We start from the raw sequence: 14,996 nt of genomic DNA, 5'->3' as shown, positions 1-14,996 counted from the left end.
GAGCTCAGGAGTTTGAGTACAGCCTGGGCAATATATAGTGAGACCCTGTTGCCAAAAAAAAAAAAAAAAAAGTCGGGGCGCTGTGGGGGGCCTCAACTAAAAACAATATATATCTCAATGAAGACTTAGCTTTGATAGTGACGTTTCTTTAACAAATTGTAAACTACTAAAACAGGGTAATAATTATATAAACAATGCAATAATCTGCTTACTGCAACAGAGGAAAAATATTTGCAGCAAAGCAAAGAAGGCATAACTATTCCAAATTTAATAAATTTAGGGTCTGTTACAATTAATATTACTTTATTATGTAATGTGATAAGCACAAATGCCAAGATACTAAATATTACACTATCATTTTCATCTTCAAAACTAAAAAATTAGCAAATTTCATTAACTATGTTAAATAACATAGTATACTATTTATATAGCTTGCTTTTTTTAGTAGCTAAAAGTTGATTAGTTTGCAAAGACATAAAATTAGCTTCACACGCTTTAAAATAAAATTGCTGATACTTTTTTTACTTATAAAAAACTATAAAGCAGATATAAAGCAAAATAGTAATATATATTATATACATTATTTATATTTTGCAGATATAAAGCAAAATAATTTTCTAGCAAACTCATTTTACCAAATAAAACATTTAGGTGGTAGTAAGTATTATATTTTCTATTTAAAAAAAAATTATTTATTTTTTTTTTTAATTTATTTTATTTTTTTGAGACAGAGTCCTGCTCTGTTGCCCAGGCTGGAGTGCAGTGGCGCCATCTCGGCTCATGGCAACCTCTGTTTCCCAGGCTCAAGCAATTCTCGTGCCCCTGCCTCCCGAGTAACTGGGATTATAGGTGTGCACCACCATGCCGAGCTAATTTTAGTATTTTTTAGTAGAGATGGGGCTTTCACCGTGTTGGCCAGGCTGGTCTCGAACTCCTGGCCTCAAGCGATCTACCTGCCTCAGGCCCCCAAAGTGTTGGGGATTACACACGTGAGCCACCACACCTGCCCTCAACTTTATTTTGGATAAAGGGGTACATGTGTAGGTTACATGGGTGTATTGTATGACACTGAGGTCTGGAATACAAATGATCCTATTACCCAGGGAGTGGGCATACTACCCAACAGGTGGCTTTTCAGCCCATGCTCCCCTCCCTCTCTATATCTTCTCTTTGAAAATTATTCTCTATTCTCAAAACCATTTTTTTTTTCTTTTTTCTGAGACGGAGTCTCGCTCTGTCGCCCAGGCTGGAGTGCAGTGGCCGGATCTCAGCTCACTGCAAGCTCCGCCTCCCGGGTGTACGCCATTCTCCTGCCTCAGCCTCCCGAGTAGCTGGGACTACAGGCGCCCGCCACCTCGCCCGGCTAGTTTTTTGTATTTTTTAGTAGAGACGGGGTTTCACTGTGTTAGCCAGGATGGTCTCGATCTTCTGACCTCGTGATCCGCCCGTCTCGGCCTCCCAAAGTGCTGGGATTACAGGCTTGAGCCACCGCGCCCGGCCTCAAAACCATTTTTGAGAGTCTCGCTTTGTTGCCCAGGCTGGAGGGCAGTGGCACAATCATGGCTCACTGCAGCCTCAACCTCCTGGGCTCAGCCTTCTGAGTGAGTGGGACTATGGGCACATGCCACCATGCCCGGCTGACTTTTTTCTTTTTGTAGAGACAAGATCTCACTATGTTGTCCAGGCTAGTCTTGAACCCCTGGACTCAAGTCACCCTCCCACTTCAGCCTCCCAAAGTGTTGGGATTACAGGCATGAGTCACTGTACCTGGCCTGAAAACTATTCTTAGAGACAGTCTATAAATGGTAAATACCTACATTTTGAAATTCAAGTAAGAGTGTCCTAATGAAGTAGTCTGTTCTTGCTTGTTCATCCTCCTAAATAAAGAGAAACATTTGTAAGTCAGTGAAAACGTTAAAATAAAAAGACACATCAAAACAAATAAAATACTTGTGTCAAAGTCCACAATATAAAATTAACCTTTAAAATTCCAGATGTACCTGATAATTATTTTAAAACTCTAAAAGTCATCAATTTGTAAATGTCTGAAGTGATAGACATGCTAATTATCCCGATTTGCTCACTCCACATTTTAAATTATACATACATGTACCAAAATCGCATGTACCCCATTAATAAGTATAGATACTATGTGTCAATTAAAAATAATGGCAAAAGGAAAAAAAAAGCTAGTAAGCCATGAAAAGACATGGATGAACCCTAAATGCACATTACTAAGTGAAATAAGCCAATCTGAAAAGGCTACATACTGTATGATTCAAACTATATGACTTCTGGGCCAGGCGCGGTGGCTCATGCCTACCTATAATTCCAGCATTTTGAGAGGCCGAGGCAGGGGGATCACTTGAGGTCAGGAGTTTGAGACCAACCTGGCCAACATGGTAAAACTCTATCTCTACGAAAATACAAAACTTAGCTGTGCGTGGTGGTGTGCACCTGTAATCCCAGCTACTCAGGAGGTTGGGACAAGAGAATTGCTTGAACCCAGGAGGCAGAGGTTACAGTGAGCTGAGACGGTGCCACTGCACTCCAGCCTGGGCGACAGAGCGAGACTCCGTCTCAAAACAAACAAACAAACAAAAACAAACTATATGACTTCTTGAAAAGGTAAAACTATGGAGACAGTACAAATAATGATTACCTAGGGTTGGGAAGGGAGTGAGAGGAATGAATGAATAGGTGGAGCACAGGACGTTTAGAGTAATGACACTATTCTGTAAGATACTACAATGGTGGAAACACTTCACCATGTATTTCTTCAAACCCACAGAATGTGTAACACCAAGAATGAACCCTAATGTAAACTGTTAACTCTTAGTGATAATGACTTGTCAGTGTAGGTTTGTGAACTGTAACAAAGAGACTGCTCTGGAAGGGAATGTTGATAACGAGAGGGCTACATGTGTGCGGACAGGGTGTATATAAGAAATCTCGGCCGGGCGCGATGGCTCAAGCCTGTAATCCCAGCACTTTGGGAGGCCAAGACGGGCGGATCACGAGGTCCGCAGATTGAGACCATCCTGGCTAACCCGGCAAAACGCCGTCTCTACTAAAAAAAAAAAATACAAAAAACTAGCCGGGCGAGGTGGCGGGCGCCTGTAGTCCCAGCTACTCAGGAGGCTGAGGCAGGAGAATGGCGTGAACCCGGGAGGCAGAGCTTGCAGTGAGCCAAGATCTCCACTGCACTCCAGCCCGGGCGACAGAGCGAGACTCCGTCTCAAAAAAAAAAAAAAAGAAATCTCTGTACCTTCCTCTCAATTTTGCTGTGAACCTAAAACTGCTCTAAAAAAAAAAGTCTTGAAAAAGTTAGGCAGCAGCTCACACTGTAATGCCAGTAGTTTAGGAGGCTGAGGTGGGTGGATCGCTTTAGCCTAGGGGTTCAAGACCAGCTTGAACAACATGGCAAAATCCTGTCTCCACAAAAAAATACAAAAACTAGCTGGGCATTGAGGCATAGGCCTGTGGTCTCAGCCACCTGGGAGACTGAGGTGGGTGGATCACCAAGCCCAGCAGTGAGGCCAAGGCTACAGTGAGCTGCAATCACGTTGCTGCACTCCAGTCTGGGTGACACAGTGAGACCCTGTCTCAAAACAAAAAATGAAAACACTAAAACAAACAAACAAACAAAAAAGCCTTAAAACGAAGTCTCCTATTAGATAGTCTCCTAACAGATAGACCCAAACAGTATGTAAGAAAAGTGAATTTGGGAATCATGTTACTTACTACACTAAGAAACTTGAAAAAAAAAAAAGTTCATTAAAAAAACTTGTATAGACAGTAAAGAAAAAAACATCAATTTGCTTTTGTAAGTTTTACTTATAACTAAAAAAAAGTGTCTAAACGAATTACTTAAGCATCAAGTATCTGCAAAGTAGTAACCACCCCCAGAATCATGTAAATATAAATAGAATGGCATTCCTCAGTACCAACCACCATATCCCATCTTCAACCAGTTTACCTTTCCAAAACGCATGATTTTCCCTAACATTCAAATTTCAATTAACTGGATAGCAACTGAAGAAGGAAAAGGGAAGAACACCCCAAATTATTATTATTATTATTATTGTGGTTGATGATAACATAACCACTTTAAAAGGTCTCTCGCTGTGATTTAGTCAAAGTATTAATCTACATCAGTCTATCACTAAGCAAATTATTCTTTTTGCCTTATTGGTTAAAACCACAAATAGTTTAGAACAAGGATTATGAAGAACAATGGTGTACGTTGTTTTATTAATAAAAATAATACTACTATACCTGCTTTAATTTTAAAATCACAGTAACTTACTTTGAACTTTTCAAATAATATTTGAACTTTTCAAATATTTCTGTAAAGGACCAGATAGTAAATATTTTGGCTTTTTGGGCCATGAAGTCTTTGTCTACACAACTTTGCTATTGTGAGAGAAAAATTCATAAATTAATGGGCATAGATGTATTGTAACAAAACTTTATTTACAAAACAGGCAGTGGGCTAGATCTGAGCCATGGGTAGTGTGCTGACATCCAGTCTAACTGGTTACATGTGGCAACATATGATTGAGCTCCTGCTAACCAGTCTTCACCCTTTCACCACTTTACCCTTGTCCTCATCCCACATCGAGAGAGAGCTCCAGAAAAGACTTCATTTCTCAGTCTCAAACTCTGACTGCCAAGTAGTCAAATGACTTACTACGAATATTTTTACCAACATGCTATTTATAAATTTGGTTTTTGTTTGCAGTTAAGTCAATGATAACAAATCCTGAGTTGTCTGAATCAATTATGAGACAAACAAATAACCTTCCATTTTTAAATCATCAAAGAAAATGTTTCTTCAGCATGGATCAATCCTGATGCTGACAAATTAAACCAGTCATTACTAATAAAATCAAACCAAATCACTTATCTAGAGACCTTTCAAGTTATCTACTTTTTTCTTTTTAATAAATCTTTCTCCGTGTTTTTTTTCTTTGAGAACTGTTTATAGAGATATATATTTTAGTTTAATTGGAAAACCAGCCCCCAAGAACCAATTCATTTTCTACATTATAAAACTATTGCATTCTTCCCTATATCCATTATTATAAATTGTTTACTATTCCTGACTCCCAAATATTCAAAAATTTCAAGCTGGTTTGTTGTTGAGTGTTAAGCACTGTATTTTCTCTTGAATTGCAATATTCATTACAGTTATCTTATTACATCTAAATTTACAAATGTTTGGCTGGGTGTAGTGGCCTGTAGTCCTAGTACTTTGGGAGGCCAAGGTGGGCAAACTGCTTGAGCTCAGGAGTTCAAGACCAGTCTGGGCAACACAGGGAGATGCCGTCTCTACAAAAAGACAAAAATTAGTAGTGGCCCATGCCAGCAGCCGTGGCTACTCAGAAAGCTGAGGTGAGAGAATCACTTGAGCCCGGGGGATTGAGGCTGCAGTGGGCCATGATCAGACCACTGCACTCCAAACTGGGTGACAGGGCAAAATCCTGTCTCAAAAAGATATATACAAATAAATAAAACTTTAAAAATAAATTTACAAATGTCCAAAACAACCACACTACACAGAACTAGGTTTCTATGCTGTCAAGGAATCTAGTATTTCAGATTTATTACTGGATTGGTGAAGGAGTGTTGGTGTTTCCTCACTGAAGTAGACAGCATGGTGTGTATTGGTATTATTCAAGCCAAATAAAATGAAATGCAGTGGGATTTTTAACATTTTTAAAAATGTTAATAATGTCTCACTATTTTGCCCAGGCTTGTCTCAAACTCCTGGGCTCAAGTAATCCTTCCCACCTTAGCCTCCCAAAGTGCTGGGATTACAGGTGTGAGCCACTGCACCTGGCCTAAAATTTTTACACTTACCCCACAAATAGTTAATTCTGATCAGCACCTTAAGAATATTGACTATTACATCTAAAAAGTTCAATAGTGAGTTACAGTTATTATAAAAACAACATTGATTTATAAAGTAGACAGCATAATACAGATTCGGTCCTGTCCGTTTTTATGTCAACCTAGAAAGCACTAAACTTTGGGTATGTATAAGAGGAATTCAGTCATAAGTATAACTAAGTCATAAAATTATGGAGTTCTTGAACTCAGCAATGACAAGTAAAACCACAGAAACTATACTTCGTTTAATCATGGAAAACAAAGTCAAAAACAAGAAACTCTGAATAGGGAATGTGATACTTAATTTTATCTGTCAACTTCGCGGGGCCACAGTGTGCCCAGAATATTTGGTCAAACATTATTCTAGTTATTTCTGTGAGACTGTTTTTGGAGATTAACATTTAAATTGGTAGTCTCTGAGTAAAGCAAACTGTCCTCCATAATGTTTGTGGGCCTCATCCAATCTGTTGAAGGCCTGAATACAACAAAAGGACCAGCTTCATGAAGCAAGACAGAATTCTCCAGCAGGCTGCCTTCATCTGCAACATTGGCTCATCCTGATTCTACAACAGACTTTTCAAACTAGAACTGAACATCAGCTCTCCTGGGTCTTATTAACATTCAAACTGAAACTGCAGCATTGGCTCTCCAGGATCTCCAGTCTACCCTGCAGATCTTGGACCTGCCAGCCTCCATAACTGCCTGAGCCAATTCCTCATAATAAATCTCCTTAAATGTATCCACATGCACACAGATGCACACACACACCCTCTTATTCTATTGGTTCTGAAGCTCTGGAGAACCCTGATATAGGCAAATTCATTAATTATTATTATTATTTTTTTTGAGATGGAGTTTCACTCTTATCGCCCAGACTGGAGTACAGTGGTGCAATTTCAGCTCACTGCAACCTCCGTCTCCCAGATTCAAGCAACTCTCATGCCTCAGCCTGCTGAGTAGCTGGGATTACAGGCACCCGTCACCACGCCTAGCTAATTTTTGTATTTTTAGTAGAAAAGGGGTTTTGCCATGTTTGCCAGGCTGGTCTCGAACTCCTGACCTCAAGTGATCCACTCGCCTTGGCCTCTCAAAGTGGTAGGATTACAGGCATAAGCCAGAGTGCCTGGCCTAAATTAATTAAGTTTTACGTTATGTTGAATTGCAGCAAGTCTTTTTATGGCACCTAAAGAAAACTATTGCTTCTATTTTAAAATTCACTTACATTTTCCTTCTTTCTGTCCATGCCTTTCTTTTTCCTACTCTTCTTATTTCCTTCAATGTTTTTGTTTTTTGATTCATTTTCTCAGATTTTTGCTGTATTAGCTTTTGAGCTTGAATTTAATTCATTTCCAGAGGTCATTACATATTAAGAAAACATTTTAAGTTTCATATCAAATAATCTGCCAGAAAGGACCAATCTTTACTTTCAGTATGGTAGTTCTTAAACTTATCTTTATACATAATCATAACAATTTTTGAGACCACAATTAGATATGAAGGGTAAATATGATACACTATACTCCAGTTATCAAGTCTTTCCAATTTAATCAATTTGAAATGAATACACTATTTCCAAATACTAAAAGTACAGTTACTTCATTTACATGTAAACACTTACTATCAATTGATATACAAAGGTTAACACAAAATTAATACAGTAAGATACAAGGAAAATAAACATTTATGAAAAGTCATCCCAAAAGCTTCCAAATTTAAAAGCAGTATATAAACAAATAATTTTTTAAAATGTAAGCATAGGTTTGTGAGTCCTTGGCGTCTATAAACCTGGGTTCATACCACATTATAATTTAATTATTCATCAGTTTAGCATGCCAATTTTCTGAAAAAAAGTGTTTATAAAAATGGATACTTACACAAGAGATTTTAAATGGTGCGAATGTTATGGGGTCTTCTCCATACAAAGGCCAATAGCGCTCACATTTTTTCTGTCATCCAAAAAAAAAATAGTAAGTAATTCATATAAGGTTTTCTTAAACTGTTACAAATATTTTGTGTCCTGGGGTTCTGCTTACTTCTACTTCCCCAAAACAGAAAAACTCACATTAGTAGGCATGGAGTTGAGAGAGTTTAGACTTACCCAATTGTTTTTAAAAATAGGCTACTGTGTCTTCTCCAAGAATAGTCATAAGAACCTTACTGACTTAAGCGCATAACTGTTCATTGCTATCTGCCAGCTCTACAGAGTAAACCAAAGATCCTCCTCTAGGTAAGAAAAAGTAATTTTAAAAAAGTGTCTGGTACGAGGAGGCCCATTTGGTATAAAGGTTGCTAGGCAAGTTTTATTGCTTGGAACATGACAATCTCTATAAATATCCAGCTGAATTCTCATTAAATGTAAAATATGTGATGAAGACTATTCTACTTGGAATCAGAAGAATTTTGCAAGTACTAATTCTACTTCTTTATTGACCTTCAGTTTCTTTATCTGTAAAAACAGGAATAATAATCCTTATCTTACAGAGTTGTTGCATGTTTGTTAAATAAGAGTGTATTTCAAATGCACCATAGATGGTAAAACCCCTACACAAACATGATGTATTATTTTAACTATCCAATTTTATTTGAGATTACAGAAAGTGTAGTCAAATAATTTCTCCTCTTAGAATGATTCAGATGTTAAGAAATGATGCATTTTGTATCAAGGCCCAATAAAATCCAAGTCTCCAAGTGACCATCTAGCTTAAATAAACCTTTTCAGCAGTGGGAAAAGCATTGGTTAATGAATTCCTAATTAAATCCTCACAGTTTCAAATATAGTAAATGGAGTTATTACCTATAAGCTGAATGAACTATAAGTTGACAGTAATGCTCACAGAGAAACAAAGTAGAACTGTCTGGTATGTTGGGTTAGCTAGTATTTTAGAGGCTTAAAAACACAGGTAACTTCCAAATCTCATTTTCCAAGAGACATTTACAGAAAAAATGATAAAATTAAATTCTTTTTTTATTTTATTTTTTAATTTTAATTTAATTTTTTTTTTTTTGAGACGGAGTCTCCTCTGTCGCCCAGGGTGGAGTGCAGTGGCCGGATCTCAGCTCACTGCAAGCTCCGCCTCCCGGGTTTAAGCCATTCTCCTGCCTCAGCCTCCCAAGTAGCTGGGGCTACAGGCGCCCGCCACCTCGCCCGGCTAGTTTTTTGTATTTTTAGTAGAGACGGGGTTTCACTGTGTTAGCCAGGAGGGTCTCGATCTCCTGACCTCGTGATCCGCCTGTCTCGGCCTCCCAAAGTGCTGGGATTACAGGCTTGAGCCACCGCGCCCGGCCAAAATTAAATTCTTTTTTTTAGATAGGGTCTTGCTTTGTCACCCAGGCTGGAGTGTGCAGGGGCACAATCATGGCTCACTGCAGCCTCTACCTTCTGGGCTCAAGTGATCTTCCCACCTCAGCCTCCTGAGAAGCTGGGACCACAGGCGTGTGATACCACACCCAGCTATTTTTTTTTCTTTTTTTTTAATAGATGGAGGCCATGCGCAGTGGCTTATGCCTATAATCCCAGCACTTTGGGAGGCCAACGTGGATGGATCACTTAAGGCAAGGAGTTCAAGACCAGACTGGCCAACATGGCAAAACCTTGTCTCTACTCAAAAATACAAAAAAATTAGCCAGGCATGGTGGCACATGCCTTTAATCCCAGCTACTCAGGAGGCTGAGACATGAGAATCTTTTGAACCTGGGAGAGGGAGGTTGCAAAGAGCTGAGATCACGCCACTCCACTCAAGCCTGGGTGACAGAGCAAGACTGTCTCTCCCCACACACACACTAAAAAAAGGTTAAAAAAAAAAAGAGAGAGATGGGGTCTTGCCATGTTGTCGAAGCTGGTCTCAAACTCCTGGACTCAAGCAATTCTCCCACCCTAGCCTCCCAAGTAGCTGGGATTACAGGCGTGAGCCACTACACTTGGACCTTAAATTCTTTCTGAGAGTTTAAAAAAATTCTTTTTAATCTTTTACTTGACAAAACTTTAATTCCTTGAAACAGATCGAAAACAAGTTGTAAGAGATTAATTTAGGTAAGAATAGCAAGTGGTGTGACTAACAACGTCCCTCATTCAGATGAGCAGTAATAAGATTATATTGTTACTTATATTCCTGGTATAAAACTAATAATGATATCAAAAACTATGCGTTAAATATCACATATACATAATCTCTAACACTGCAAGGTGGGTATTATTTCCTTTCAAACGCGAGGAAACTGAAGCTCAGAGTGAACTGTACTGCACTATGGTCAAAATGTTTGTAAAAGGTAGGTTTGTCTGATTTATTTATCTACGCTTTTTCTACCAAGTCACATTCAAAGTCAAGATCAAAGTCAAGGTTATCAAATAATTTCATAGGTCCTAACTCACTCATAATCTATTACTAACAAGACACAGTGAATCACAAAATCCTCAGCTTCAAAAAATTTGTACTCAATACTACTTGATTTTTTTTTTTTTTTAATGAGACTGAGTCTCGCTCTGTCACCCAGGCTGGGGTGCAGTGGCACAATCTCGGCTCACTGCAAGCTCCGCCTCCTGGGTTCACACCATTCTCCTGCCTCAGCCTCCCAAGCAGCTGGGACTACAGGCGCCTGCGACCGCCCCTGGTTAATTTTTTGTATTTTTAGTAGAGACGGGGTTTCACCATGGTCTCAATCTCCTGACCTCGTGATCCGCCCACCTCGGCCTCCCAAAGTGCTGGGATTACAGGCGTGAGCCACCGCGCCCGGCCTACTTGATTTTTCATCAATAATTTGATATATACTATGAGCTTACTAATATAATGAAAAGAGAAATACATCCTAAACCTTATCAGTAACTTAAAACATTAGGAGAGTGACATTTAAATTCTCTAAGATAATTGATTAATAATATTAACGTACATATTGACAACACTTAGATAACTTGATTACTTAATAATTTCTCAGTTTTTATATTTTCTCATTTTATTCACTTTCTGTCCAACATTACTTAATACTGACAAAGGAAATAGCTGGGAGTAATGGAATAAATTAAGGTTTCCCTACTGTTTATGCAACATAACTGAAAGATGTATCTTTTGCAATATATTACTTACTGGAAAAAATTAACATATTTACAAATTAAAGATAATTTTAACCATATTAATTACATTAGTATAAAAAAACTTTGAATAAAATCACTATGTAATTTGTAAGTTTGATTTGTATGTCATATTTATAGAAGACCACACTTTATAAGTTTTATTTAAATACAAATTATCTGTAACTCTATCATTACTTCCTACAATGAGGACAGAATATGATGCTGTAGGACACCAGAACAGTTTTGAAATAAATTTTACTTCAACATAGCATAAAAATACCAATGTTAGAAAATCAGGGTAAGAAATTATCTTCTCTCAGCTTTGAAGATAGGAAACAAACAAAACATACTGTGGTATTAACAGACTCATCAAAATATTCAGGCCTGGTGCGGTGGATTACATGGGATTACATGCTTGTAATCCCAGCACTTTGCGAGACAGAGGCAGTCAGATCACCTGAGGTCAGGAGTTTGAGACCAGCCTGGCCAACACAGTGAAATCCCACCTCTACTAAAAATACAAACATGAGCTGAGCCTTGGTGGTAGGTGCCTGTAGTCCCAGCTACTCAAGAGGCTGACGCAGGAAAACCGCCTGAACCCGGGAGATGGAGGTTGCAGTGAGCCGAGATTGTACCACTACACTCCAGCCTCACTGACAGAGCAGGACTCTGTCTCACCATCTCAAAACAAACAAACAAATGAACAAAAATTCAAACCATATATTAATAACCAGATTTTTTCAAATGTATTTTCACTTGTTCAATTAAACTTGTTAATTCCTATTTAAAAATACCTCTCTATTTCAGTCCACAGATGGTATTCTACTTACAACACCACTGAATATTTGAAGATTATTAAGTAACAATACATAATTAATTATTGTTAAGTACAGGAATACCTCATTTTCCTGTGTTTCTCAGATCCTGCATATTTTACAAATTGAAGTTTTGTGGCAACCCTGCACCAAGCAAGTATATTGGTATCATTTTTTCAACAGCATATGCTCACTTCAGGTCTGTCACATTTTGGAAACTCTTGCAGTATTCAAAACTTTTTCATTATGATGATATCTGTTATTGTAATCTTATCAGTGATGTCTGAAGTTACTACTCTGTTTTTGGGTGCTACAAACTGCTCCCATATAAAATGGCAAACTTCATCAACAGATGTTGTGAGCGTTCTCACTGTTCCATTGACAAGCTTTTGTACCCTCTCTCTTCCTCTCCTTGGGCTTTCCCATTTCCTGAGACACAGTATTGACATTAGACTAACTAATAACCCTACAATGGCCTCAAAGTGTTCAAGTGAAAAGGGTCACAAACTTTTCACTTTAAATAAAAAAGCTAAAAATGATTAAGCTTAGTGAAGAAGGCATGTTGAAAACTGAGATAGGCAGAAAGGTAGGCCTCTTGTACTAAACAGCCAAGTTGAGAATGCAAAGGAAAAGCTCTTGAAGGACATTAAAAGAACTACTCCAGGAAACACACAAACAATTAAATAGGTCAAATAGCCTTATTGCTTACATGGAGAAAGTTTTAGTGGTCTAAAAGATCAAACTAGCTACAACATTTCTACAAGCCAAAGCCTAATCCAGAGCAAGGAGCTAACTTCCTTCATTTCTATAAAGTGTGAGAAAGCTGCAGAAGGAAAGTTAGAAGCTAGCAAAGGCTGGTTCATGAAGTTTAAGGAAAGAAGCTGTCCCCATAACATAAAAGTGCAAGATGGAGCACCAAATTCTGATGTAGAAGCTGCTGCAGCAAGTTACCGAAAGATCTGAGCTAAGAGCACTGATGAAACAAGCTATACTAAATGACATATTTTCAGTATGGATGAAACAGCCTTATACTGGAAGAAGATGCCATCTAGGACTTTCAGAGCTAGAGAAAATAAGTCAATGCCTAGCTTCAAAGCTAGGCAAAAAAAAAAAAACCAGGCTGACTCTGTTGTTAGGGGTTAATGCAGCTGGTGACATTAAGTTGAAGCCAATGCTCATTTACCATTCTGAAAATCCTAACGGCTCTAAAAATCATGCTAAATGTACTCTGTCTGTGCTCTATAAATGGAATAAGGCCTGGATGTCAGCACATCTGTTTTGTTTTTTCAACCCCACCCCAGCCCATCCCTATTGCATGGTTTGAGGAATATTTTAAGCTCATTACTGGGGACTACTGGTTGGAAAAAAAAAATTCCTTTCAAAATATTTCTGTTTACAATGCACCTGGTCACCCAAAAGCTCTGATGGACATGTACAAGGAGATTAATACGTTTTCATGCCTGCTAACACAACATCCACTCTAGAGCCCATGGATCAAGGAATAATTTTGAGTTTCAAGTCTTATTATTTAAGAAACATATTTTGTAAAGCTAAAGCTGCCATAAATAATGATTACTCTGATGGGTCTAGGGAAAGTGAACTGAAAACCTTCTGGAAAGGATTCAGCATTCTAGATGCTATTAATTACATTAATGATTCGTGGGAGGTCGAAATATCAACATTAACACGAGTTTGGAAAAAGTTAATTCCAACCCTCGTGATAACTTTGAGGGGTTCAAGACTTCAGTAGAGGAAGTAACTGCAAATGTGGTGGAAACAACAAGAGAATTAGAAGTGGAGCCTGAAGATGGAACTGAATTGCCACAATCTCATGATAAAACCTGGAATGGATGAGGAGTTGCCTCTTATGGATGAGAAAAGAAAGTGGTTTCTTGAGATGGAATCTACTTTCTTGAGATGGAATATACTTTTGGTGAAGATGCTGTGAACACTGTTGAAATGACAACAAAGGATTTAGGACATTACATCAACTTAGTTGATAAAGCAGTGGAAGGGGTTGAAAGGACTGACTCCAATTTTCAAAGTAGTTCCACTGTGGGTAGAACAGCAATTGCTGTTGGTATCAATCAGCAGGACACGCCACAGAGTATTCTTTCATGAAAGGAAGAGACAATCAATGTGGCAAACTTCACTGCTTTCTTATTTTACGTATTTAGAGGTGGAGACTCCCTCTGCCCAGGCTGGAGTACAGTGGCATAATCATAGCTCACTGCAGCCTCAACCTTCTGGGCTCAAGTGATCCTCCTACCTCCGCCTCCCAAAGTGCTGGGATTACAAATGTGAACTACCATTCCTGGTCCTGTCTTCTACCAAAAATTGCCACAGCTACCCCAACCTTCAGCAAACGCCACCTTGATGAGTAAGCAGCCATCGACATCAACAAAACCCTTGACCAGCATAAAGATTACAACTAGCTGAAGGCTCAGATGATCATTAATGTTTTTTAGCAATAAATTATTTTTAAATTAAGGCATGGAAGGCCGGGCGCGGTGGCTCACACCTGTAATCCCAGCACTTTGGGAGGCCGAGGTCGGCAGAACACCTGAGGTCAGGAATTCGAGACCAGCCTGGCCAATGTGGTGAAATCCCGTCTCTACTAAAACTACGAAAATTAGCCAGGTGTGGTGGGACATGCCTAAAATCCCAGCTACTCAGGAGGCTGAGGCAGGAGAATCACTTGAACCGGGGAGACAGAGGTTGCAGTGAGCCAAGATCGTACCACTGCACTCCAGCCTGGGCAACAGAGCAAGACTCTGTCTAGAAAAAAAAAAAAAAAATTAAGGCATGAAGTGTTTTACAGGTATAATGCTACTGAACATTTAACAGACTATAATACAGTATAAATGTAACTTTTATATGTACTAAAAAAACAAAAAATTTGTTTGAATTGCTTTATTGTGGTGGTCTGGAACTGAACCTATAATATCTTTGAGGTATGCCTGTGTGTGATAAAATATACTTACAAAATATAAAAGAAAACAACATGCTTGAGAGATTATTTTGTCCCTTGTATGAAAAAAAGCAACAGCAGAACCCCAATATAAAAGAAGTATTTACATTAACTGCTTATGTTCAGACTATAATAATAAAAGAACAAGAATATTTATCCCCAAAAATGAAATAATAAGAGGAATAGACTGTACATACCCTTCCCATCTCAAATTCTCGGCAGGCCATTACAATGATCTAAAAGTGATGGT

The 14,996-nt window shown here is 38.5% G+C and overlaps 1 protein-coding gene across 3 annotated transcripts in view; it reads right to left on the bottom strand.

Moving 5' to 3' along the window:
- The window catches only part of PTPN12 (protein tyrosine phosphatase non-receptor type 12), a 74,906-nt gene that overhangs the window by 44,884 nt on the left and 15,026 nt on the right, over positions 1-14,996 (bottom strand). For 2 of the 3 annotated variants that reach the window (XM_017880411.1, XM_017880410.1), the window contains exons 5-6: positions 7,770-7,841; positions 1,818-1,877 (exon numbers count right to left, since the gene is read on the bottom strand). In XM_017880411.1, coding sequence (XP_017735900.1) covers positions 1,818-1,877; positions 7,770-7,841 — 132 coding nt within the window. Of the gene's footprint in view, positions 1-1,817; positions 1,878-7,769; positions 7,842-14,943; positions 14,983-14,996 lie in introns of all 3 variants that reach the window. The other variant, XM_017880412.1, reaches the window with a different exon arrangement.

The sequence above is a fragment of the Rhinopithecus bieti genome, unplaced genomic scaffold, assembly GCF_001698545.2.
Source record: "Rhinopithecus bieti isolate Rb0 unplaced genomic scaffold, ASM169854v2 scaffold_11291, whole genome shotgun sequence".
NCBI lineage: Eukaryota > Metazoa > Chordata > Mammalia > Primates > Cercopithecidae > Rhinopithecus > Rhinopithecus bieti.
The sequence above is the reverse complement of the archived record's forward strand: the minus strand, read 5'-3'. Positions and strand labels throughout refer to the sequence as shown.